At 39.0% G+C, this 25,312-nt stretch overlaps 1 protein-coding gene across 13 annotated transcripts in view; it reads right to left on the bottom strand.

Annotated features, from left to right (window-relative positions):
• The window catches only part of DNAH14 (dynein axonemal heavy chain 14), a 334,785-nt gene that overhangs the window by 273,459 nt on the left and 36,014 nt on the right, over positions 1 to 25,312 (bottom strand). For 11 of the 13 annotated variants that reach the window (XM_027613953.2, XM_027613963.2, XM_027613958.2 and 8 more), the window contains 5 exons: positions 23,805 to 23,957; positions 22,580 to 22,692; positions 14,323 to 14,385; positions 9,803 to 9,947; positions 6,032 to 6,163 (listed from right to left, as the gene is read on the bottom strand). In XM_027613953.2, coding sequence (XP_027469754.2) covers positions 6,032 to 6,163; positions 9,803 to 9,947; positions 14,323 to 14,385; positions 22,580 to 22,692; positions 23,805 to 23,957 — 606 coding nt within the window. The remainder of the gene's footprint in view (positions 1 to 6,031; positions 6,164 to 9,802; positions 9,948 to 14,322; positions 14,386 to 22,579; positions 22,693 to 23,804; positions 23,958 to 25,312) is intronic. The other 2 variants (XM_027613959.2, XM_027613960.2) reach the window with 2 other exon arrangements.

Below are 25,312 nucleotides of genomic sequence, written 5' to 3' on the forward strand. Positions count from 1 at the left end.
AAATCAATTGATATTATCCAACTAGAGATAAAAGAAAAATGAGTGAAAAAGAGTGAAGAAAGCCAAATAATCTATAGGATACCAAGAAAAGAAGCAATTTTCCAATTATTAAAGGTCCAAGAAGGAAAGGGGGGGGAAGGGCAGAAAAGAAATTTTGTAAAGAAAATGAGAACTTCCCAAATCTGGAGAGAGACTTGTGTATCCAAGTTCATGAAACTCACAAGCCAGTAAACAAATATCAAAGAGATCCTCTCCAGGATACATAATAAAACTGTCAAAAATCAAAGACAAGGACAGAATCTTAGCAGCAAGAGATGGGGTGGGGAAAAAAGCTTATAACTTACAAGGGAATTCCCATAAGGCCATCAGCAGATTTCTAAGTAGAAACTTTATGGCCCTGGAGAGAGTGGGAAGATATACTCAAAGAGCTGGGGAAAATATTGCCAACGAAGCATACCTTATGTGGCAAAACTGCCCTTCAGAAATGAAGGAGCAATAAAGGCTTTCCCAGACAAACAAGAGCTGAAGGAATTTCTTACCACTAGACTTGCCCTACAAGAAATGACAAAAAGTGTTGTTCTAGCTGAAATGAAAAGGTGCTAGGTAGTAACATGAAAACATAAAAATATACAACACAGTGATAAAGGAAAAAATAGTCAGACTTGGAATACTCTAAAAATGTAATATGGTGGGGTATTAACCACTGACCTCTATGTAAAGGTTAAAGAACAAGAGTATTAAAAAGAACGATAGCTCCACTAACATTAATGTTAATGGAAATACAATATAGAGAGAAGTAAATTATGTCATTAAAAACATAAAAGGGGGGAGAATAAAATGGTAGAGTTGTGTTGTGATCAGTTATCAGTGTGAAATAGATTGTGATAGATAAAAGATGTTTTATGTAAGCCTCATAGTAACTACACAGCAAAAAGCTGTAAGAGATTCACAAAATATAAAGAGAATCGAAGCACAGCACTATGGAAAATCATCAATTCACAACAGAAAGCATCAAGAGAAGAAGAAAGGAACAGGGAACTACAAAACAGCCAGAAAACAATAAGAAGGTATTAGTAAGTCTTTACCTATCAACAATTATTCTAAATAAAAATGGATTGAATTCTCTGATCAAAAGAGATGACTATGAACAGTTATATGTCAACAAAATGGTTAACCTAGAAGAAATAGATAAATTACTAGAAACATAGAACCTACCAAGTCTGAATCAGAAAGCACAAATAACAATTAAGGACACTAAATCAGTAATCAGAAACTTCCCAACAAAGAAGAATCCATGACTATTCAGTTTCCTTGGTGAATTCTACCAAACATTAATGAAGAATTAATGCCAATCTTGTTTAAACTCTTCCAAAAACCCTGAAGAGGGCACATCCCCCAAACTCATTTTACAGCATTAGTCTGATACCAAAGCTAGATAAGAACACCACAAGAAAACTACAGACCAATATCCCTGGTGAATATAGATGCAAAAGTTCTCCACAAAATACTAGCAAACCAAATTCAACAGCACATTAAAAGGATTATAAAATAGAATCAGGCATGATATATCTCTGGGATGCAAGGATAGTTCAATATACACAAATCAGAAAATAAGATATATCCCATTAACTGAAGGATAAAATTCACATGATCACCTCAATAGATGCAGAAAAAGCATGTGACAAAATATACAACATTCTCTGATGATAAAAATGTTCAACAAATTGGGTAGAGAAGGAACATACCTCAACATAATAAGGACCATATATGACAAGTTCACAGCTAACATCATCATACTCAATGGTGAAAAGCTGAAAGCTTTTCCTCTAAGATCAGAAACAAGACAAGGGTGCCCACTCTCTCCACTCCTGTTAAACATAGTACTGGAAGCCCAGCAAGAGTAATCAGGCAAGAAAAAGAAACAAAAGGTATCCGAATCAGAAAAAGAGGAGTAAAATTGTCTTTCTTTTCAGATGATATAATCTTACACACAGAAAATTCTAAAGCATTTGTCAAAATTATCCTAAAACTAATAATCAAGATACAGAAATCAGTTGCATTTCTATAACAACAAAAAATCTGAAAAAGAAATAAAGAAAACAATCCCATTCTTAATAGCCTCAAAACAGTAAAATACTTAGGAATATAGGTAACCAAGAAGGTCAAAGATCCACACACTGAAAGCTGCAATTTTTAAAAATCAAGGTACAGCTGACACCCAATGTTATATTAGTCTCTGGTATACCACGTAGGATTTGACAATTCTATACAATATACTATGCTCACCACAATAAATGTTCTTACCATCTGTCACCATACAACATTATTACAACATATATTCCCTATGCTATACTTTTCATCTCCAAGTTTGTACCTTTTAATCCCCTTCACCTATTTTGCCTATTCCCAAAGCCCCTTCCCTCTGGCAACCACGAGATTGTTCTATTTATGAATCTGTTGTTTGTTCATCTTTTTTCAGACTGCACATATAAATGAAACCATACAGTATTTGTCTCTTATTTCACTTAGCATACTACCCTCTGGGTCTAATCCATGTTGTTGCAAATGGTAAGATGTCATTCTTTTCTATGGCTGAGTAATATTTTATTGCATATATGTACCATCCCTTTATTCATTCATCTATCACCCGACACTTAGGTTGCTTCCATATATTCACTATTGTAAATAATGCTGCAGTAAACATAGGTGTGCATTATCTTTTCAAATTAGTGTTTTTATTTTCTTTGGGTAAATAATCCAATAGTGGAATTACTGAATCATATGGTATTTTTATTCTTAGTTTACCTCCCTACTGTTTTCCATAGTGATTGCACCACAGTTTATATTCCCACCAACAGAGGTTCCCCTTTTCTCCATATCCCTGCCAATACTATTTCTTGTCTTTTTGATATTAGCCATTCTGAGAGGTATGAGGTGATACCTCATTGTGGCTTTGATTTGCATTTCCCTGAGGATGAGTGATTTGAGCATTCATAGGTCTATGGGCCATCTCTATTTCTTCTTTGGGAAAAATGCCTATTCAGGTCCCCTGTCCATTTTTTAATTGGATTATTTGGGGGTTTGCTGTTGAGTTGTACAAGTTCTTCATATATTTTGGATATTAACCCCTTTTCAGATACATCGTTTGCAAATATTTTCTCCCATTCAATAGGTTCCCTTTTCATTTTGTTGGTTTCCTTTGCTTTAAATATTCTCACTGTAAAAAAGTAGTAGTAATTATGTGACATGATGCAAGTGTCCATCATTTCAAAAATTCTGTGAATGGTGAAACTTCCTGGCAAGTCAAATTGATAGGACAAATGCTTAATAATTCAAATTCTTAAAGGGTACAGCCACTGAAACTTAAAGCATGATACATTATTTGTTAAAATCTACCTCTGAAATTGTGACTTTATTTCCAACAGATAGCTCTGAAGTTCTCTTGAAATCAATGCTTCTACCGAGCTCAGGGAAATTCACAGTGAGAAATAAATACAATCCTAGAGTGTATTCAATTCGCATTTCAAGTTTGAGTCTGAACGTTTAAATAAACGGTCAATATTCTCTTGGAAGGGGGCGCCTGGGTGGCTCAGTTGTTAAGCGTCTGCCTTCCGCTCAGGTCATGGTCCCGGGGTCCTGGGATTGAGCCCCACGTTGGGCTCCCTGCTCAGTGGGAAGCCTGCTTCTGCCTCTCCCACTCCCCCTGCTTGTGTTCCCTCTCTTGCTGTCTCTCTCTGTAAAATCTTCAAAAAAAAAAAAAAAAAAAATTCTCCTGGAGGGATTCTAGAGCAGTGGTTCCAAGACCAGCAGCATCAAGCTTCACCTGGGAACTTGTTAGAAATGTGAACTCCCCAGCTATAGCAGCTGAAACTGAGACCCCTTGTTTTAACAAGCCTCCTAGGTGATTCTCTTGCCCACAAAAGCTTGATAATCATGGTCCTCAGCATTTCAATATGAAATGCCCTAATAAAATAGTAGAGGTAATGTCAGTGCTTTCTAATTACACTCAGTCTGGAAATGGGGAATGCTGCCTGCCTTGGGTGCTGCACGGATGGGACCCAGCAACTCAGCCACGTGTTGGCTAAAGAGCCATGTCAACAGAGAGGGAGCCAAATCATGAGGGACTCTTGACTCCGGGAAACAAACTGAGGGTTGTGGAAAGGGAGCTGGGTGGGGCAATAGGGTGACTGGGTGATGGGCATCAAGAAGAGCACGTGATGTGATGAGCACTGGGTGTTATACGCAACTAATGAATCACTGAACACTACACCAAAAACTAATGATGAACTACTATATGTTGGGTAATTAAATTTGAATTAAAAAAAAATAAAGAGCCATGTCAAAATAGGGCACGAGCCTCTGTTGGAGAGATAACATCTAAATAAGGAAAAAGCAATGCAACACTATATTGATACTTCCATTCCCCATATCCTCTTTTTGTTCAGATCCATTCTCAGTTTTATGATCTTGCCATTTTTATTAAATCTGCTTACTTCCATGGAGTGAATAATTTTGGTGGATTTCAACAACAGGGTTGGTTGGCATGTGGGTCTAATGGGTTCTTATCGGAAATTTATTTAAATAGAAATCTCTTAACAAATATTTATGACCAGATCCTGGTGATGCAGAATGGGAGACACTAGAATGTGTAACTACTATCTCAGTGGCCTAAGACATATCGATTTATACAATCCTTGGCCAAACTGTCCCAGACCAAACTGTGTCCCAAATGCCGGGGCTTAGGGAGGTTAGGGTGACTTCGGAATACAATGAGGAAAGAGACCCTTCTTTCACTGATGTGAAACAGTTGCACTTCATCTTCTTGTCAAGAAGCAAAGCCTTGAAGTCACTGCTACCCCGTATTTATCAAAAGTTTAATACAGAGAAATAACATCTGAAAATGGTTTGAGGGAAACCCAGTCCACCTATTCCTCCAGAGAGCGTCAAATATCCACCTGGATTCTGCCAAACCAGCAGAGAGAGGCAGCAAGCCCATAAAAAGAGACACCGCATCAGTCCCTTACAAACTGCATTTGTGAACCATGCTTCCACGCGTTGTCATTCCCTATATAGGGAAGCTATAGAAAATAACCCTGTGAAATGAGTCACAGCATCTCAGGTAAGAATGTTCATTGTATTATTGAATCCTTTTTATAAAATCCTTAGGGAAGTTTTGTCTCATCTAGGTATGTTTCTCTTGAACAAGTTTTCATCTTAGAAATACTGAAATTTGTAACAAATTGTATTTCCCTATATATGTCAGCTTGAGCTAGATTTGAGGTATCTTGAAGATGTATATGTAAACATACATATACATGCATTTACACACACACACTCTCTCTCTCTCTCTCTCTCTCATACAGGTTTCCCCCACTATCCAAAAGTAGAGTTGCTATGAAAACTTCCATAAGCCAAAATAGCATAAAGCAAAGAGGAAAAATTTTTGAGCATTCCCAGACCCCAAAAATAACCTCTGTTAGGCTTTTCTGATACTGTAGGACACATCTTGCTAATGCATGTGCAAACTAAGTCAAGAAAAAGCACAGGTGCTTGCTCACAGATACAGCCCAAAGCTCTGGCGGCCTGATGCGGAGATGCTGCGTGTGGGTCCCGAGGCAGGAGCTGGGGGGGCCCCTCTTGCTGCTCCAGGTGCTTCCCCGTAACAGCTCACTGCAAAATGGACTCTGAAGGCTATTTCTGCTTCTGGCTTTTTTTCATAAAAGTAAAAATTCTCTCCGGATTTCTTTCAGTTAGCTAGCAAAAACAGGTACGAATATAGATCTTTTGTAAAAGCAACATGGTGTAACACGAACTTTCAAAAAGCAGGGGATATACCTGTATACATCAATATTTGCATCCTACACAGCACCTGGAAAATGCCCTGCACCCAGTAAATGTGTGGCATTAGCAGGTTGGCTGACGAATCCACCTGCCCATTCCCAGCACTGTTTCCAGAAATGCAAGCTGGAGCAACTGCTTTACTCCATACATTAGAAATGGATAAAAAGAGAGGATATAATTAAAGAATTACCTGTAAAACTGTATTTTTGATTTTGGAAATAGCTTTATCTCTGATATCCTCAAGCTGCTTCAGTGCCTGGGTGGCTTGCTGTAACTGTTCTTTACAAAATTCATCTACAGAATATGTTCGAGACCTATCCAGCTAATTAAATGACAGTAAACGTTGAGTGTTGGAAAGTCAAAGTTCATTACGAAAAAAAGAGATACAAAATATTATGGTCACCCTTTCATGTCATAAAGAGCATATTTTATCCTTCCTTTTGTATACATTATGCTTTATATACCAAATGCTTTTTACGTTCTTCAAATCCAAACACCAGTAGTTCAACTAAATCTTGATAAAAGACAGAAAAATACATTATTGTTTTAATTGTAACTAAAATTAAGCCTCAGCAGAAAAATTCAAAACTTGATGTATTTTTGAAATATCTATGAACCCAGGGGAAGCACCAAATCCAGGGATTGCTTTTACCTTTGAAATCCCAATTATGTGTAAGACTTAAAAACACGAGCACTAAATGTGGGATAAAGAGGCTAAAATTACATAATCCAAGTGACATGCACGTTCTTAGCTCATTCGAAATGTGGCCTGGAGAAATTCCAATTCCTATGCTACCGAGTCCTGCCATACACAAACAATGCATATCCCAGCATCCTTGTTCTTGTAGAATTTTCTCATTTTTCCCACATTCTGTTAATTCTCTTGCCAAAATGCATTTTCATCAATAAATAGCAGACATCTTTATCCCTAGTTATACTGCAATATTTTATAAATGTACACTTCCCTCAAAAAAAAAATCAAAAAGTGCTGTTCTAGCCTTAAAATTCTGGATTAACTCTTTCTTTGTGTTCTCCTTCTCCTGGTCCCATATCTGGCTACCAGGTCCTGAGTTTTCCAGCACATATGTCTCAAAGTCTCCCTTCCTTTCTGATCTCACTGCTACCCTCCTACCTGAAGCCGTTCTTGCTCACACCTGTGTTATTCCAGCACTCTACTAGCAATCTCTTTCACTCTGTATCTCCTTGCTTTCAGTTTTTCCCATAAGCCAACATCACATTGATTTTCCTACAATAACATGTTCAGAAACTTTCATTAATTGTTCTTTAAGAATATGGGGCGCCTGGATGGCTCAGTCGGTTAAGCCTCTGCCTTCGGCTCAGGTCACGATCTCGGGGTCCTGGGATCAAGCCCCATGTCAGGCTCTCTGCTCATCAGAGAGACTGCTTCTCCCTCTCCCTACTGCCCCCCTGGCTTGTGCTCTCACTATCTCTGTCAAATAAATAAATAAAATCTTAAAAAAAAAATCGTTCTCAGGGCGCCTGGATGGCTCTGTGGATTGAGCATCTGACTCCTGATCTCAGCTCAGGTCTTGATCTCAGGGTTGTGAATTCAAGCCCCACACTGGGCTCCACACTGGGCAAAGAGGAGCCTACTTAAAAAAAGAATAGTTCTCAATGTTTGCTTTGCATAGGAAATCACCAAGGGGGCTCGCAAAAAGTGTAGATTACTAGCACCACTCACCGCACTCTCTCCCAAAAGGGGTAGGACACAAATTTACATTTTTATTAAGCATTCAAAATACTGCTTCCCCCAACGCAATCATTCTTGAACCCCAAGTCCCAACTCTTTAACTGGTTCTGTGGCTTTGGATAAATCACTGTCCCTCTAGGACTTGGTTTCTCAGTTGAAACGGAAGGACTGGATACAATGATCCATGTGTGCCCTGTGCCATACAGTTGCAGACACCGAGCCCCTGCACAGTGCGGGTTCATCCTGGCAGAACACCGGCACCCGCATGCACTCCACTCTAACTTCTGAATGGCCTCTCGTCTGCACTGCTGCCCTTGCTTCATGCCCCTGCCTCCTCCTCGTCCACCCTCATTGGTACCTGCATCCCCAGCAGTCCTAACGTACAAGTGGCCATCTTGTGATTCCTAACTCCATATGTCAGGTCCTCCTGGCCATGAAACACTGTTTTCCCTCCAATTGGCCCTGGTTTCTCCAGACAATCTCAAAAACTCCTATTCTTGCTAACGTTCTTCACAACCCCCACTAGGAGTGCCCCAGCCCTAATGCCCAGGTTCGGCTCCTACTTCTCTCTTATTCTGTTATTCTTGGCCCAACATTCAAGACCCAACCTAACTTTCATATCAAACATATATTGAAAAGAGGGCACGTTCTGCATGGAGCACTGGGTGTTATGCACAAACAATGAATCATGGAACACTACATCAAAAACTAATGAGGTAATGTATGGTGATTAACATAATAAAAAAAACATATATTAAATGCTTTACTCACATTCTGCTGCCTGGCTATTTCAATCCAGCGTGGCCTAGCTCATAATGTGCTTCCTTTATGAAATATGCCCTGACTTTAACTGCTTCCTCTGAATATCTGAGGCAAGAATATTTTACAAGTATTTTACAGGTATTGTGTGCCAGGAAACCTCCCTTGCCTTATATTTTGCTAACTGGCTAGCTAGAATGAACAGAAAAACCGATGGACTACCTCTGGAATTAAATCATTTTTAAATGTAAAGAATTATCTCTTCCAATAAACTGTAAGCAAACTAAAAATAGCAATAACTCATTTTTAGTTTGTATCCATCTCCTTTGCATATAATAATTAACAAATATTTACAAATTGTCTGGAAAGCTGTGTTCCCTTCCTCTTGACATTCTGGGGGAAGCTGATAGGGTCTAAGGTCACTCCGTTAGCATTACCATCCAGCAGGCATGGGCATTCACAGATATTCCAAAGTCTCCTCTGCCTTACTGCCCACCACTAACCAATAAATTCTGCCCCTAAGTCACTCATAAAACAATCTAATATAGCTGCCCAACCAATCTCCTTCTAGAATAAAACCATATCAAAAATATTCCTCTATGAAATGTGTCCTTAACTTGAATGGTAATCCCATTGAAACATTCATCTCAATATAGCTATAAAAAATGTACTTCATCTGTAGTGACTAATTCATCTTTCCTCATTATTTATTTATTCACTCAAAGACTATTTATTAAGCATCTGTCACATATCAGCCACTGTATATAATCAAGTCTAAAAGTAAGCTACTGATTTATAAGTATTAAACTTATTACATGTGTATAGTCAACACAATTTTTGAGTTGATGATCAAATTTAAAACTTGTCCACATCCTTTTACTATTTTTAAGTCTAGGTGACTATCAATTTTACTTTTCAGTACCTTCCTCACTCAGTGGGTAAATGAAGTAAAAGCTGCTGGAATCCTGTTCAATTGTATATTAAACACTTAAAACATATACTTCTATGTACTTTAACCTCTTTAAAAGAACTATTCTATATAAACTGAATTAAATCATCCACTAAGAAGGTCACCTTTTCTTAGAATTGTGGGACAGATGAATTCATAAATTTAACCAAAACCTCTGTGTTGTAACTCATGACAATTTCTTGATATGCTGTATTGAGAGACTAGCTGGTAACTATCAATTGTAGTTGAGATAATTATTTATAAATGATATTGCACATTTAGAGTTTTGAAAATAGAGAAAAGGCCTCATAACAGACTTTGGTTGAGTTTAGGGAAGAAATTATGTATAAGGAATGTTGTTAATTATTAAAAATGACTATCCAAGGGAATGATGTTCTTTGCGAGTATTTTAGAACATGAGTCATGCATCGTGACCGTTTACTGATGGATCTAGCAGTATGAATTCCTTCGACTCAAAACTCTATTTGTCTTCCTGGTTTCCACATACAAACACTAGCGTACAGCAGTGCACTTCTACCCACCTTTATGAGGCATATGGCAGACGGATGGTCTTCGTGTTCATTACCTTTTTTGATATCAACTGCATCTTCACAAAGTCCCTTTATATAAAGCAAACAGCCTTGAAATAACTCATCAGCCCAAAAAAGATGGCGGTACAAAAACGACCTGAAAGTTAAAAGAATTTCCACACTTATCTCCCATTCAAAAATGAGTACAATGAATTTAGAGGTACCCAGTATAACTTGTTTTATATCCATATGAGGTTTGTTTGGCTGGTAATGTTGAAAGCAAGGCTGTGGTACAGGGTGTGTTGAGTAGGAACAAAATAGGGGAGACAAGGGATGACGTTACAAGTTTATGCCACTGAGTTCTAGTAATTCTGAAATAGTAGGCAGGGACACATTTCTTAAATTCTCCAACCAGCCAAATTCTAGAGAAGATGGGCCCTTCTCTTTCCTCAGCCCCTTCCTACTGTCTGATCATGGTCACAGACCACGCGGTCACAGTGACAGATCACTGCCAACAACACAAGACATAGCGAGGGAGAAAAGAGCAGAATGGGAGAGAGAAGGCTCCAGAAAAACTGGATCAAGAAAAGCAAACTTCCCTGTGCAACAGTGTATAAAGAACAGGGGGTCTTCTGCCCTTCACTGATCCCTTGTGGGGTGGCTGATTTTTATGGCTGATTTCTGTATTTTACACAAAAAATATGATTATCAGAAATTAGCCCCTTCCTGGCTTCCCATTTTACTGGCCAAAGCTTTATATACCGTGAGGCTATTAAGTTCCATGGGCCCTTTATTCTCCCTGCCTGTCCCAAAGCCTTGTGCTGTCTGTCTCAAAGAAGGCCTCTTCGCTATGCACACCTCACGTAACCTGAGCTACTCACAGAGGTGGAATTGGTTCACGACATTTCCCTGAGTATCTAGTACAGGGAGGAAAAGAGATCACACTAAAGACAAATGGCACATACCAGAAAGTGAAACACCACAAAAATCAGACCCAATCTTGATAAGAGAATGATGATCAAAAGTCACACAGTAATGAATTCACATTACTCAACACTGTTTAAGGCTTTCTTTTCTTCCTTTAAAAAATATAATTGATTTTATTTGCATATTTTAACACAGCTATGAGGAAACTAGGGAGGGTGCATTATAAAAATAATGAACGGTGGGGAAAGCACGAAAAAATTTAGAATTGTGATGGTGAGATCTGACAAGAGAAAAATAATGCATCTGATGACTATTCAAGCACAGGGGCTATGAGGAACTCACCAACAAATTCCATTCTATTATAACAGAAAACTAACTACATTCTCCAAAACCTTACTCATAAGATAGAATGGCTTGGTAATAGAAAATACACCACAGAAATCTATTAAAACCTAGGTCCTGGCTTCTAGAAAAATGGAGCAAGTGTACTTTTCACCATTCTTCCCTCTGAGCACAACTAAACACTGTGAACATCATACATGAAGGGAACGTAAGACGACCCTGACAGGCAGAGAAGATGGACCGGCTAGGGATGACGTGGCGCTAAGGCAGACCGGCTAGGGATGATGTGGCGCTAGGGCCCTTGGGTTTTCTCGTGCCTCCTTCATCCCAGGCTTGGAGTTGGAGAAACCAGCAACCTGGAAACACCAACAGGTGCCTGCTGTCCAGCTACAGGATCAGGAAAGGGACAGCTGAGCAGGACAGAAAATTTTCAACAATAACCATTCTACTCCAGCAAGATACCACAGGACAAAAAGGCCACGTGGAGAGCATGGAGTTCCACCTGTGGCAAGTGGTAACCAGGCTTCCCCAGCATTCCTCTGGGGGTTTCCAGGGAAAGTGGAGTAGAGAATCAGGAATTTCACCTTCCCTAGGGGGGAGCAAGCAAAGAAACAGAAGTCAAACAAAGAAACAAGACAAAAAAAGGACTAAATGGAAATTTTAGAACTGAAATTTAAAAACTCAATACACTGGCTCAATAGCACAATGGAATGGACAGAGAAATCAATGAACTGAACGAACAATAGAAATTATTCAATCTGAACAACAGAAAAAAATAGACTGGAAAAAAAAAAACAACACCTCAGACCCTCAGGGACCAGCAGGACTATAAAAAAGATCCAGCATTTGTGTCTGAAGTCCTAGAAGGAGAGGAGGAGGAGGGCAGGGCTGAAAAAATACTTGAAGAAATATGGATGAAAATTTACCAAATTTGTCAAAGGATGAACAAACATAGAGGTGCAAAAAGCCAGGGTGACCTAAAACAGGATAAAGACAAAGAAACCCAACCAAGACACATCAAAGTCAACATTCTGAAAACCAAAGGCAAAAGAAAAAGTCTCGAAAGCAAGAGAAGAAACATGTATAGAAGAAAAGCAATTCGAAGACCACAGAGGCCAGAAGAAAGGGGCGCACGTTTTCAAATGCTGAAAGGAAAGAACAGTCAACTCAGAGTCCCGTATTTGGCAATAACATTCCTCACTGAGGGAGCGATCAGGACATTCTCAGATAAAGCAGCAAGAGAATTTGCTGCCAGCAGAACTGCCCTAAAAGAATGGCTACAGGAAGTTCTCTAAACAGAGATTAAACAACAAAATAAAAGAAGGAACCCAAAACATTGAGAAGGAACCAAGAACATGATGACCAAACCAAATTGAATACATTTTAAAAACACAGGGGCGCCTGCATTGGCTCCATCGGTTAAATGTCCGATTCTTGATTTCAGCTCAGGTCACGATCTCAGGGTCGTGAGATGGAGCCCCCCAGTGGGCTTCACCACTCAGTACAGAGTCTCCCTTTCCCTCTGCCACTCCCCCCTGCCTCCATACTCTCTCTCTCAAATAAATATATCTTAAAAACAAAAATAAAAATCTATAGACTATCCTTCTCTTGGGTTTTATAACTTATGTTTGATGATGGCAGCAAAAATGGCAACTCTTCTGATATAGTGCCAAATGCACAGACAGGAAATATTTAAGACAATTATACTATAAGCAGAGGAGGTAAAGGGACATAAAGCTAAGATTACTACAGTTCAAACTAATAAAACGACAACACTAGTAAACTGTGTGTTATGTATATATAATGGAACCACTAAAAAGCCACACAAAAAGAGACATTAAAAAATTCTATAGAAAAAATCCAAAAAGAATTCTAAGAAATATTCAAATAATCCACAGGAAGAAGAAACAGAAAGCAGGGAGAAGAAACAGAAACCAAAAAATAAAATGGCAAACTTAAGTCCAAATATATAAATAATTCAATTGAATGTACATGGTCTAAATAAACCAATTGAAAAAAAAAAAACCTACAATGAGACCCTACCACACAGCCACCAGAATGTCTACAATGAAAAACAGTGATAATTCCAAATGGTCTCAGATGCTGCTGGTGGGTATGAAAAATGGTACGATCATCTCGGAAGAAATCTGAACATGCCATTACTGTGTGACCCAGGACAGCACTCCCGGGCATTTCCCGCTGAGAAATGAAGACTTCTCTTCACATGAAGGTTGACAGTGACTCTACATCTAACACGAAAACTGGAAGGCAGCAGCTGTCCTTCAACGAGGGAGTGACTAACCATGGACCGCTCGGCCCGCAGCAAAGGAACGCTGACACGGAGGCAGCAGCCTGGATGGAGCCCCACTCCCACAGACCGCAGACTGCAGGGTCCCACTGACACTTTCTTCAAAGGACAAAACCACAGAAATGGAGACCCGAGTGGTGCTTGCCACGGGCTCAGGAGGGGTGGAGTGGGAGGGAAGGGCAACAGGAGGGGTCCTGCCACAATAGAGGTCTGCTGTATACTCAGTACGTCAGCGCCACTGCGCCGGTCACCATACCACTGTCCTATGGCAGGTCTACTAGATGGTACCACTGGGAAAACAGGGCATCTCTGTATTATCTCTGTATCATTTCTCACAACTGCACTCAATCAGAGTTACCACAAAGTAAAAAGTTCAATAACAAAATATGGCTGCTGGACATCCTGCAAAGTAGGATTAACAGCCATCTAACTGCTGTGATGTAGTCATTCCCCTTTGGGAAGAAAAAGTTAAATCAAGTGACCACAGGAAGATATCCTAAGTGCTTTAGAGTACTATGATTTCCTCATATCACAGATTGGCATACCGGGAAATACAGTGTTTATTATGTTTCTATATAAACAGTGTTTAAAAATAAGATAGGTTAAATTTAATCATAAAGGGTTAAATTTTTTTTTAAAGATTTTATTTGTCAGAGAGAGAGAGGGAGGAAGCGAGCACAAGCAGGGGGAGCATCAGGCAGAGGGAGAAGCAGACTCTCCACTGAGCAGGGAGCCTGATGTGGGGCTCGATCCCAGGACCCTGAGATCATGACCTGAGCTGAAGGCAGACCCTTAACCAACTGAGCCCCCCAGGCACTCTCATTAAGGGTTAAATTTAATCATAATCATAAAGGTACTTTCCAATCACTGAGTGAAAAATGACTTATACCTGCTTCCATGCTCCATATTTAAAATAAATAAAATTTTTAAAATTACATTGCCTATCAAAACTTACCTGCTCTTCTCTGTCTTAATTCTTCTAACATTCAATTTCCAAGTAACAAATGATTTATTAACTCTGAAAAGAAAAACATTTCTTATATTCCATATTCACAAATCATGTATTTATATAGAATACATTTAATAACATCTTAGGAATGCTAGATTCCCTAGGACATGTTTCATTCACATGTTCCATTCATAAATTTTACCTGAAGTACATACTAGATCATATCACTTCTCTCCCAAACTATCAACAGAACATAGAACAAGTCATTGTAATTCTCACAGACACGTAATTTAGTAACAATATCCCAATAAATATAAAAACTATAAAAAATATATTCTTCTTGGGGGTGCCTGGGTGGCTCAGTTGGTTAAGTGTCCAACTCTTGATTTTGGCTCAGGTCACAATCTTAGGGTCATGGGATTGAGCCCCATGTGGGGCTCCACGCTCAGCAGGGAGTCTGCTTGAGATTCTCTCTCTCCCTCTCCCTCTGTCCCTCCTCCCTGCTCATATTCCTTAAAAAAAATAATAAAATATTTTCTTCTCTCTATACATTTACTATCTTACTATTTTTAAGAGACTCATATTTCAAGAAGAGTCAAGATTGAGTTTCCAGTGATGATGAAAAGGTTCACTGATAAGAAATTTTTGCATACCAATATATTAAAAATTAAGCTAGTATTTGTCATTTTGATATTCAATATTTATGTTTTTGGAAAGATGCATTTATAGTTTTAAAAACTCAAAGAACCTGTCTGAGAAGGAATTTAACGGTGATGCCTGTTGGCCAGAGGGAGATTCCTTATGCAGCAAGAGGAATTGGTGGGGCCAGGACTCCCCAAGAGGACAACCCACCCATCTCACTGGCTGACTGAGAATCACAGAAGCTGGAAGCAGCTCCAAAAGAACCCCGTGATGTCACGCAAACAGGCACACCTGAGGCCTCAGAAATCAGAAATGCCTCCAATCTAGCACCCTGACTTTAGGTCAGGCTCCTAGGAGGCATTCCAGCTAAGTTACTATCTCACTTTTCTCCAGTCATGGAACCTCAGCATTCCAGAAGACCCCTGGAAAGAATCCCAGACGAATCCCCCCACTGAAGGCATGAGGAGTGTCCACACCGGGCCACAAAAGCACGAGGCCACAGAAGCGATGCCTCCAGGCAGGCCCCCGAGGTTAAGAAGCTGGTGTTGCTGCTCAGGGTCACCCCTGCACAGCACACACCGCATGGCCAACAGAAGCCACCCACGCTGCAGATTTACCTCATTTTCTGCTTGGAATGTTACTTGTTACAATGTTAGTCATAAAAAACTTCACAAAACATATTAAAAATAAAATTCAAAAATCATATGAAGGGGACACCTGGGTGGCTCAGTCTGTGAAGCATCTGCCTTCAGCTCCGGTCATGATCCTAGGGTCTTGGGATTGAGCCTCGCATCGGGCTCCCTGCTCAGCGGGGAGCCTGCTTCTCCCTCTCCCTCTGCTGCTCCCCCTGCTTGTGCTTTATCAAATAAAATCTTTAAAAAAAATGAAAATCAAATGAATTTATAAGTTTTAACCTGCCTAAACTTTAATTTATACTTTTCGTAACATGAATAAAGAAAATGAATCATTTTGACCACTGACTGACTGATGCCAAATGTCATATAAAAAGATGACTCATCCCAGTTCCAACTGTGTTTCGAAAGTTTAATCAATTAAAATTATTCAGAGTGGAGTGGACCCCAAGGATTTATCACAGGCAAGGACAACAATGGAAAGTCCAGCATTGACAGTTTAAATAAACAGACTCAGAAAATAGTACTTTCGATACTATCGTAAGCTGCCGCCCGTTGGACAGGGATGCAGCCATCACACACGTTCTCGAAGAGGACCTGTGCCCTCGCCTCCCAAGCTCTCCAGAGCTTCAGCCGCACCATCTCTGCCCTTGAACACACACTGACCCGTATCTGCCTCAGGACTTTTCATCTTGCCATACCGACTGAAACTCTTCTCAACACTCAGACTTCGGATTACATAGCACATCTCTGGCCATCCTATCTAAGGCAGCAACACATACACGTCTCTGCTTAACTTCTCCACTTTATTCTATTTCTGGCCCTTACACCTAGCTGAGATAATCATACTTACTTGTTATTGATGTCCCTGCATTAGAATGGAAGTTCTAGAGGAACACAGACCTCGTATATTTTTTACATGATTCCATCTGCAGTGCCCGTAAGAGGGGAACAGAAGAAGTACCAGCGTCTGTTCTGTAAGTAACTTCTCTGCCACAAAATCATTCACTTCTCTTATAAAAACATTTCAACTCTTTGTCATATTAAATGTAACAATTTAAAATATTACCTCTCTCTTTTCCTAGCCTCCAGCAGATAGCAGCAGACCACAAGAAAACACAGACATTAGAAGATGAGTGCATTGGCGCTGTACAGGGACAGATGGCAGCCACCCTCATGGGGAGCGCAGAACACCCAGAGATGCGGAAGTACTATGTTGTGCCCCTGGAACTAATGTAACATCATGTGGCAATGATACGCAAAGAAAAAAACTAGATACAAACACTAAAAGAACAAGGCTGGGACTCCTGGGTGAGGGATCAGAGTCTCAGGAATCCTGGTGTCATGTCATGTCACGTCACTTATAACTAGATAAATTTTTAAATGATGACCTTGAATCAACAAGCTGCCCAGCTCCCTAATTCTCTGATTTTCCATTATAACATTCTTTTTCTACCTGATATTTTACATATTTATACGTTTATTTCTCTCCCACTCTGTTATTTGAGAGCAGGACATTTGTTTTGTTCAACAGAGTATCCCCCGCATCTAGAACAATGACTGGTTCTTAGCAAACTCTCAATAAATATTTAATGAATAAATGCATGAAAAACAAAAGGCAAATTAAGAGTTAACACGATGTTACTGACTGTACATTACATCCCCATGGTCTACTTTATGCCTAGAAGTCTTTACCTTCCGATTCTCTTCACTCACTTCATCCCCCTCCCAACACCTTTCCCCTCTGGCAACCCACAACCCGGTCCTCTGTGTCTTTGAGTGTAGGTTTTGTTTTGTTTTTTCGGTTCCACATATAAGTGAAGTGATGTGGTATCTGTCTTTCTCTGTCTTATCTCATTTAGCCTAATACCTTTACGGTCCCATCCATATGGACACAAACGGCATGATTTCAATTTTTTTTTATGGCTGGGTACTACTCCATTGTATGTATACACCACATCTTCTTCGTCCATTCATCTGTCAATGAACACTGTGGTTGTTTCTTTACCTTATGGCTGTTGTAAATAGTGGTGCAATCAACAAAGGAGCGCATATGCCTTTTCAAATTAGTCTTTGTTTTCTCTGAATAGATATCCAGAAGTGGAATTGCTGGATCATATGGTAGTTCTAATTCTAATGTTTTCAGCAATCTCCACACTGTTTTCCATAGTGGCCACACCAATTTACATTCCCATAAACAGTGCACTAGGGTCCCTTTTCTCCACATCCTCATCAAATCTTAATAGTCATTCTGATAGTTAGGAAGTAAAATCTTACTGTGGTTTTGATCTGCATTTCCCTGATGATTAGTGATGTTAAGCATCTTTTCCTGTGTCTGTTGGCCACCATATTTAGGTCCTGGAAAAATATCTATTCAGATTCTCTGCCCATTTCCTTTTTTTGAAGATTTATTTTAGAGAGAGAGCGAGCGAGAGCACAGGTGGGAGGGGCAGAGGGAGAGGGAGAATCTCAAGCAGACTCCCCACTGAGCATGGAGCCCAATGTGGGGCTTGATCCCAGGACCCTGAGATCATGACCTGAACTGAAATGAAGAGCCGGACACACAACTGACTGAGCCAACCACTGCCCCTTCTGCCCATTTTTAATTGGATTATTTTTTCATCAAGTTGGATGAATTCCTTATATTTTTTTGGATATCAACTCATTATATATATGATTTGCAAATATCTCATCTCAGTCAGTAGTTTGCCTTTTCATTCTACTGATGGGTTTCCTTCACTGTTCAGCAGCTTTTCAGTTAGATGCTGTTCCATTGGCTTATTTTTCCTTTTGCCACCTTTGCCTTTAAGTCAGATCCAAGAAAATGTCGCCAACGTCAAGGAGTTTATGACCTACTTCTCTTCCGGGTGTTTTATGGTTTCAGGTCTTACATTCAAGTCTTTAACCTATTTTGAGTTTATTTTTGTGTTTGGTATAAGAAAGTGGTACAGTTTCATTCTTTTGCATGGTGCTGTCCAGTTTTCCCAACACCATGTATTGAAGAGTCTTTTTCCCATTGCATATTTTTACCTCCTTTGTCATTAATTAACCATATAATCGTGGGTTTATTTCTGGGCTCTCTATTCCGATCCATTGATCTATGTGTCTATTTTTGTGCCAGTACCATACTGTTTGATTACTACAGCTTTGTAACGTATCTTAAAATCTGAAATTGCAATACCTACAGCTTTGTTCTTCTATGTATAGTATATAATGTCATCTTTAAAAACCAGTTTTACTTCTTCCTTTCCCAAGTTTGGTAAGAAATGGATAAACTCCTAGAAACATACAACCTACCAAGACTGAATCATGAAGAAATAGAAAATTTGAATAGGCCAACTGCTAGTAATGATATTGAATCAGTAATCCAAAACTTCCCAACAAAGTCTAGGACCTGTTGGCTTCATTGGTGAATTCTACTAAACAGAATATTTAATACCTATTATTCTCAAACTCTTGCAAAAAAAAAAAAAGGAAGAGGAAGGAATGCTTCCAAAGTCTAGGTATTTTTTTTTTATTCCTTCTTTGCTTTCTTCAATGACTCCTTTGTTATTCAGAGCATGTTGCTTAAGCTCGTTTTTGTGGTTTTCCCAGTTTTCTTCTTATAATTGATTTCTAGTTTCATACCATTGTGGTTGAAAAAGATGCTTGATATGATTTCAATCTTGTTAAATTTATTGAGACTTTTTTGTGGCCTAACATTTTATCCTGGAGAGAGAAGAAATGTATTCTGCTGCTTTTGAATTAAGTCCATCTGGTCTAATGTGTCATGTAAGGCCAATGTTTCCTTATTGATTTCCTGCATGGATGATCTAATAATTGACATGGGTGGGGTGTTAAAGTTCCCCTCCTATTATTGTATCACACTGTCTCTTTCTCCCTTTAGGTCTGTTGGTATTTCCTTTACACATATTGGTGCTATGTTGGGTGCATATACATTTATAAATGTTATATCCTCTTGCTGGATTGACCCCTTTATCATTATGTAATGCCTTACCTTGTTTTCTGTAAGTATTGAAGTCTATTTTGTATGAATACAGCTACAGCAGCCTTCTTTTCATTTCCATAAAGTATCTTTCTCCATATCTTCACTTTTAGTCTGTGTGCCTTTACTTCTGAAATGAGTCTTTTTTTTTTTTAAAGATTTTATTTATTTATTTGACAGAGAGAGACACAGTGAGAGAGGGAACACAAGCAGGGGCAGAGGGAGAAGGAGAAGCAGGCTTCCCGCTGAGCAGGGAGCCCAACGAGGGGCTCGATCCCAGGCCTCTGGGACCATGATCTGGGCCGAAGGCAGATGCTTAACGACTGAGCCACCCAGGTGCCCCAAAAGTGAGTCTCTTGATAGTAGCATATACATGAGTCTTTTTTTAAAGTCCATTCAGTCATTCTACATCTTTTGATTGGAGAATTTAGTCCATTTACATTTAATTTTTGAGGGCAACTCCTTTTGGGTCCTCTCTCCTCCTTGGGAGCTTTGTACTACCACTTTGTTATCCCTTGATAAACCTTGCTTTGCTGCTCACCAAAAAGAAAAAAAAAAATTTTTTTGGTAGGTATGAACTTTTTGCCCTTTTGTGAATCGTTTTCTAGCTGTTTTTATAGTTTCTCTCTGTTCCTTTATTCTTCCTTTCTCTCTTTCCTTGATGTCTTCTAACTTTCTTTAGTGTTAAGATTCCTTTCTCATTTTCTATTACGTATCCAGTGTAAGCTTTTGTTTTATGGTTATCGTGAGGTTCATATATAACATCCTACATATATAGTGGTGTTATTTTAGGTTCATAGCAACTTAAATTTGAATACATTCCAAAACTCTACATTCTTATCCCCCTCTCCTGTGTTTGTTTTTGATGTCACATTGTACAACTTTTTATGTACTCCTTAACTAATTATTGTAATTTTAATTTTACTATATTGGTCTTTTGACCTTTGTATTAACTTTATAAATGATTAATTCACATCCTTTACTATATATTTGCCTTTTCCAGTGACATTTTCACTTTCTCGTTTTCTCATCATTAATTAGTACCATTTCTTTTCAGCTTAAAGAAGTACCTTTAGAATTTCTTGTAAGGCTAGTTTAGTGATAATGAAGTCCTTTACTTTTGCTATATGAAAACTCTTCATCTCCTTCAATTATGATTTATAACCTTGCTGGGTAGAGTATTCCTGGTCACAATTTTTTTTTTTCATTTAGTACTTTGAATATGTTCTGCTGCTACCTTCTGCCTTGCAAAGTTTCTACTGAGAAATCTGCTGATAACCTATGGGTTTATCTTGTATATAACAAGCTATTTCTCTCTTGCTGCTTTTAAGATTCTCTATCTTTAACTTTTGACATTTTAATTACATTTTGGTGTGAATCTCTTTTGAGTTCTTCTTATTTGGCATTCCCTGGGCTTCCTGGATATGGATGTCTGTTTCCTTCCCCAGGTTAAGGAAATTTTCAGCCATTATTTCTTCAAATATGTTTTTCTGTCCCTGCTTCCCCCTCTTCTTCTTCTGGGACTCCTATAAAGAGAATGTTACTCCACCTGAAATTGTCCCAGAGCTCACTTATGTTATCTTCACTTTTTACAAATCTCTTTTCTTTTTGCTGCTCTGTCTGGGTGAGTTCCATTGCTTTGTCCTCTAGCTCACAGTCTAACTGCTCTTCTGATTCGTCCAGTCTGCTGTTGAACCCCTTTAGTGTATTTCTCAATTAATTTATTCTACTTCAGCTCTGAGACTTCCATTTGGTATTTCCTAGCTCTTTGCTACAGTTTTACTGTGTTCATCCATTCCTCTCCCAAGTTTGGTAAGCATCTTTCTGACCATTACTTTGAACTATTTATCAGGTAATTTACTTATTGCCATTTCATTAAGGTCTTTTTCTAAGGTTTGTCTTGTTCTTTCATTTAAAGATATTCCTCTGTCTCATTCTGTCTGATTTTCTGTGTGTGGTTTTTTTGTCCCCTACATATTAGGCGAAACAGCTACCTTTCCCAAACTTGAAGCAGCCGTATGTAGGTGACCTGTGAGGCTGAGAAGCACAGTCCCCTCTGGCCACTGGTACCAGGTGCTCAAGTGGAGTCCCAAGTGTGGGCTACACACACCTGCTGGCTGTGGCACTGGAGGGGCATGGCATTCACCTGGCAAGCTGGGGTGCAGTTATGGCTAGGGATGGATGGGATGCTTGCCCAGATGGCTGTGGTGCACCTGTGCTATGGGGGGGGGTGTGCCCAGGTTACAGGAAGATTGCCAAAACAGTGACTGCCAACATTGGCCTTAGCAAAGCCGAATGGGATTGCAGAAATGGCACTTGCCAGCACTTCTGTCCCAGAAAGAGTCCCAAAAAGTTCCTGCCTCTCTGGCATTCACTTAAGAATAATAAGTGGGTCTCCTTTACATGTGGCCTAGACGCTTTTCAAGGTGCAGCTTTTGCTCTGGGTCCCAGGGTGAGTTGAGTGTGCATGCAAACCCTTTATGAGCAGGTTCTCCGTTCCCTAGGTTCTGTGGTTTTCCTGGACATCATTCCCAATTTTTTCCATTTTGGTGGCTCATCTCTTTGGAGCAGAACCCAAGGACTGGGGTGCCTGATGTGGGCAACATTTCTCACTCCTCAGTTTGCACATTTTTGAGATCCTTCCTGTTTGCGGGTTGCTACACCGGGGGTGGGTTTTTGATGAGAGCAGGTCTCTGTCTCTCCTACCGATCTCCATGCTGCCTTTATTCTCTGTTGTGGAGGTACTGTCCATCGAGTTTTCAGAACTCTTCCAGAGGAAATTATTCCACATACAGCTGTAGGTCTGTTGTGTCTGTGGGAGGTAGTGAGTTCAGGATCTTCCTACACCTCTATCGTGTCTGAAAAACTTTTATGGAATACCCCATTCTCTCTAACATTCCCCATAAAGATGGCATAATGTAGTAGAACCCACACATCAACCAGGCAGTTGCTATTTCAACAGGACCATACTACAAATAATTGGTTTCATTTTCTTTCATCTCACCGAAAATTGGAAAATATCTTGAATTGCTGTAATAAATAGTAACATGTTCTTTCTAAAAGCCATTCCAAAGTAGGTATGAGTTCTATTTCTTCTACACCACCTATTTTAGTAACCTGCAAACATAAAGCACAAAAAACCATGATTTCTTTAAAAAAAATGCACTATTTTCAAGAAATTAAGAAAGGCTGTGTTTGCCTCATAACTACTTGCTTTTATAATTCAGCTTGTCTATATATGACCTCCACCACTTCATCTATACCCAAACCTGATTTCCCTTCCCACACTGTTTCTATACTTGCCATTTTTCTAAAGCTATTTCTCATGCTCCAATAGAGAAAGAACAAGAGAAACTTCTTCCTCACCCATACTTTTCACAAATATCTTCATTTTTTCAGTCTCATAATCTGCAATTTTCTTTAAAAGTAATATTTATGAGCTCAATTTTAACTACAGGGATGTAGTAGTTCCAAAGGGACCAATAATCCCATTACCAAGATACCCGATTTTGACATCCAAGAACCACAGGCCTTTCATCAAGAATTCCCTTCCCCAGAATTGCTCTTCCCCATCTGAATGTTAACATTTTTAAAAACTTTTTCTGGAAATAAAAGTATGCCTATATCAGCACATATGTACCTATGTGCATAGAAATTGTTCCTCCCATTTTCAGCTGATAATACACATCAGGGATATCTCCACATCTACACCTACAGATCTGCTTCATTCAGATATGGCCCTGCCCACGTGTGCTTACAGTGTAGTTGGGAGGCTGGGAGAGTAGGGGGAAGCAGACAGACACTAAGAAAATGATCAAAACAAGTAACTCTATAATTACAACTTGCGCTAAGTATCAGAGCGCTATGTAAGAGTGTAATGGGGGTTTCTACATCTGACGATGAAGTTTCTGACAAACCCGAGGAAATACTTTTTTCTTTTACTATTGTAATTCCTATTATGTCAACAAATCCCTGTAGTCTAGTTTCCTTTAAAAAAACTATACTTAATAAATTATTTGAGATGAAAAATATTATAAAAATTGAATCCTTAAGCCCATCTCTCTACAGAAAAGAAAAAAACTTGCTGTCAAGTAACTTTCTCCCGAAGTGGATCTTAACCATAAACTATCCCTCAAATGACCAGGTTTATCTGAAACATACAAAGATAATCTAAATTAGATATTTTTCCATTATGATTCTAAAAGCCGAAAACACCCATTCTATATTACCTTTGAGATAAATGATGCAGTAATAATCCAAAATTCTTTGCAATGTCTAGCTCTGTGGGCAGAGACCACCTGAAGGTCATATGGATTATAGAGAACTTGATGATTTTTCCGAGGAAGGCAATATACAAATTCTCCATCATCTGTTAAAGGTTCCTGAGGTTAAAAAAATTTTAATTAACTTGACCAGATTAAGTAATAAAATGGCTGAACAACAGATTATTCAGTAAATTGAAACAATTTTAGATTAAAATTAAGAGTAATATCACTGAAGAAAGCTAACATCAAATTGTGTCCAAAGTTCAACAAGATCAGTCTTATGAAAGATTTAAAATATGTAATTTTCATTCTTATAATGTGGTGAAACATTCATGAAAATTCATCTATATGCTGCCTAATGCATGCTTATTCACACAAAGAACATGGCAACGTATCTTTAACACACATGTCCCACTTTCAGTAAATTTGTCTGCCAATACCAGCTTTTGGAGCATGTTAATCATTTATTTTGATAATGATGGTGGCTTAGTATTATAATAATAACTAATATTTGTGAAGTAAATAATATTTAATAAGTAACAAGTGTTTCATATACATTATACACAAGAATTTAATCTCTTAAATTTAATCTTTTAAATTATCTGCAGGGATGATGATCTTTTTAAGCTCATTAAGCAGACACAGAAATTAATATTTTGAGAAATTAGGTAATTTGGGAAAAGTCACAAAGACAGGAAGGGGCAAGTTGAGATGTGAATACAAGTCTGACTAAACCCATGCTCTGAGACACTGCAATATACTATAACACCTCTTTCTTATTTACCTGGCATTACTGAGAAATCAGCCACTTCATATTAAGAAAAAATTTTAAGTGAAATTTCTTTCTTTTACTTTGAGACTTTCTAAGTACTGGAATTTAAAATTTCAGATCCAGGGGCGCCCGGGTGGCTCAGATGTTTAAGCATCTGCCTTTGGCTCAGGTCATGATCCCAGGGTCATGGGATCGAGCCCCACCTCAGGCTCCTGGCTCGGCGGGGAGCCTGCTTCTCCCTCTGCCTCTCTCCCTGCTCATGCTTTCTCTCTCTGTATCTCTGTGTCTCAAACAAATAAATAAAATCTTTAAAAAATAAAAAATTAAAAAATAAAATAAAATTTCAAATCCAGTTTTACTTCTTAAAAAAGTTTTTGTCCTCATTGAAGACTTACTGTTTCTCCCTAATCGTCCCAAGTGCTCACTGTCTTATTATTATTTTTTAAGATTTACTTATTTGAGAGAGAGAGAGAGTGTGGGGGGGGGAGCAGAGGGAGAGGCTGAAAATCTCAAGCAGACTCCCTGAGATCATGACGTGAGCCAAAACCAAGAGTCAGATGCTCAACCAACTGTACCGAGGCGCCCCTCACTGTCTTATTCTGACCTCTGATAGGATACGCACCTGGAAACCTTAAGAAACAAGTTTAGAAACTGCAAGTAAAATGAAATAAATAAGCTCCAGGTGATGATTTGTATAGTA

This window comes from Zalophus californianus, chromosome 10, assembly GCF_009762305.2.
Source record: "Zalophus californianus isolate mZalCal1 chromosome 10, mZalCal1.pri.v2, whole genome shotgun sequence".
Classification (NCBI taxonomy): Eukaryota; Metazoa; Chordata; class Mammalia; order Carnivora; family Otariidae; genus Zalophus; species Zalophus californianus.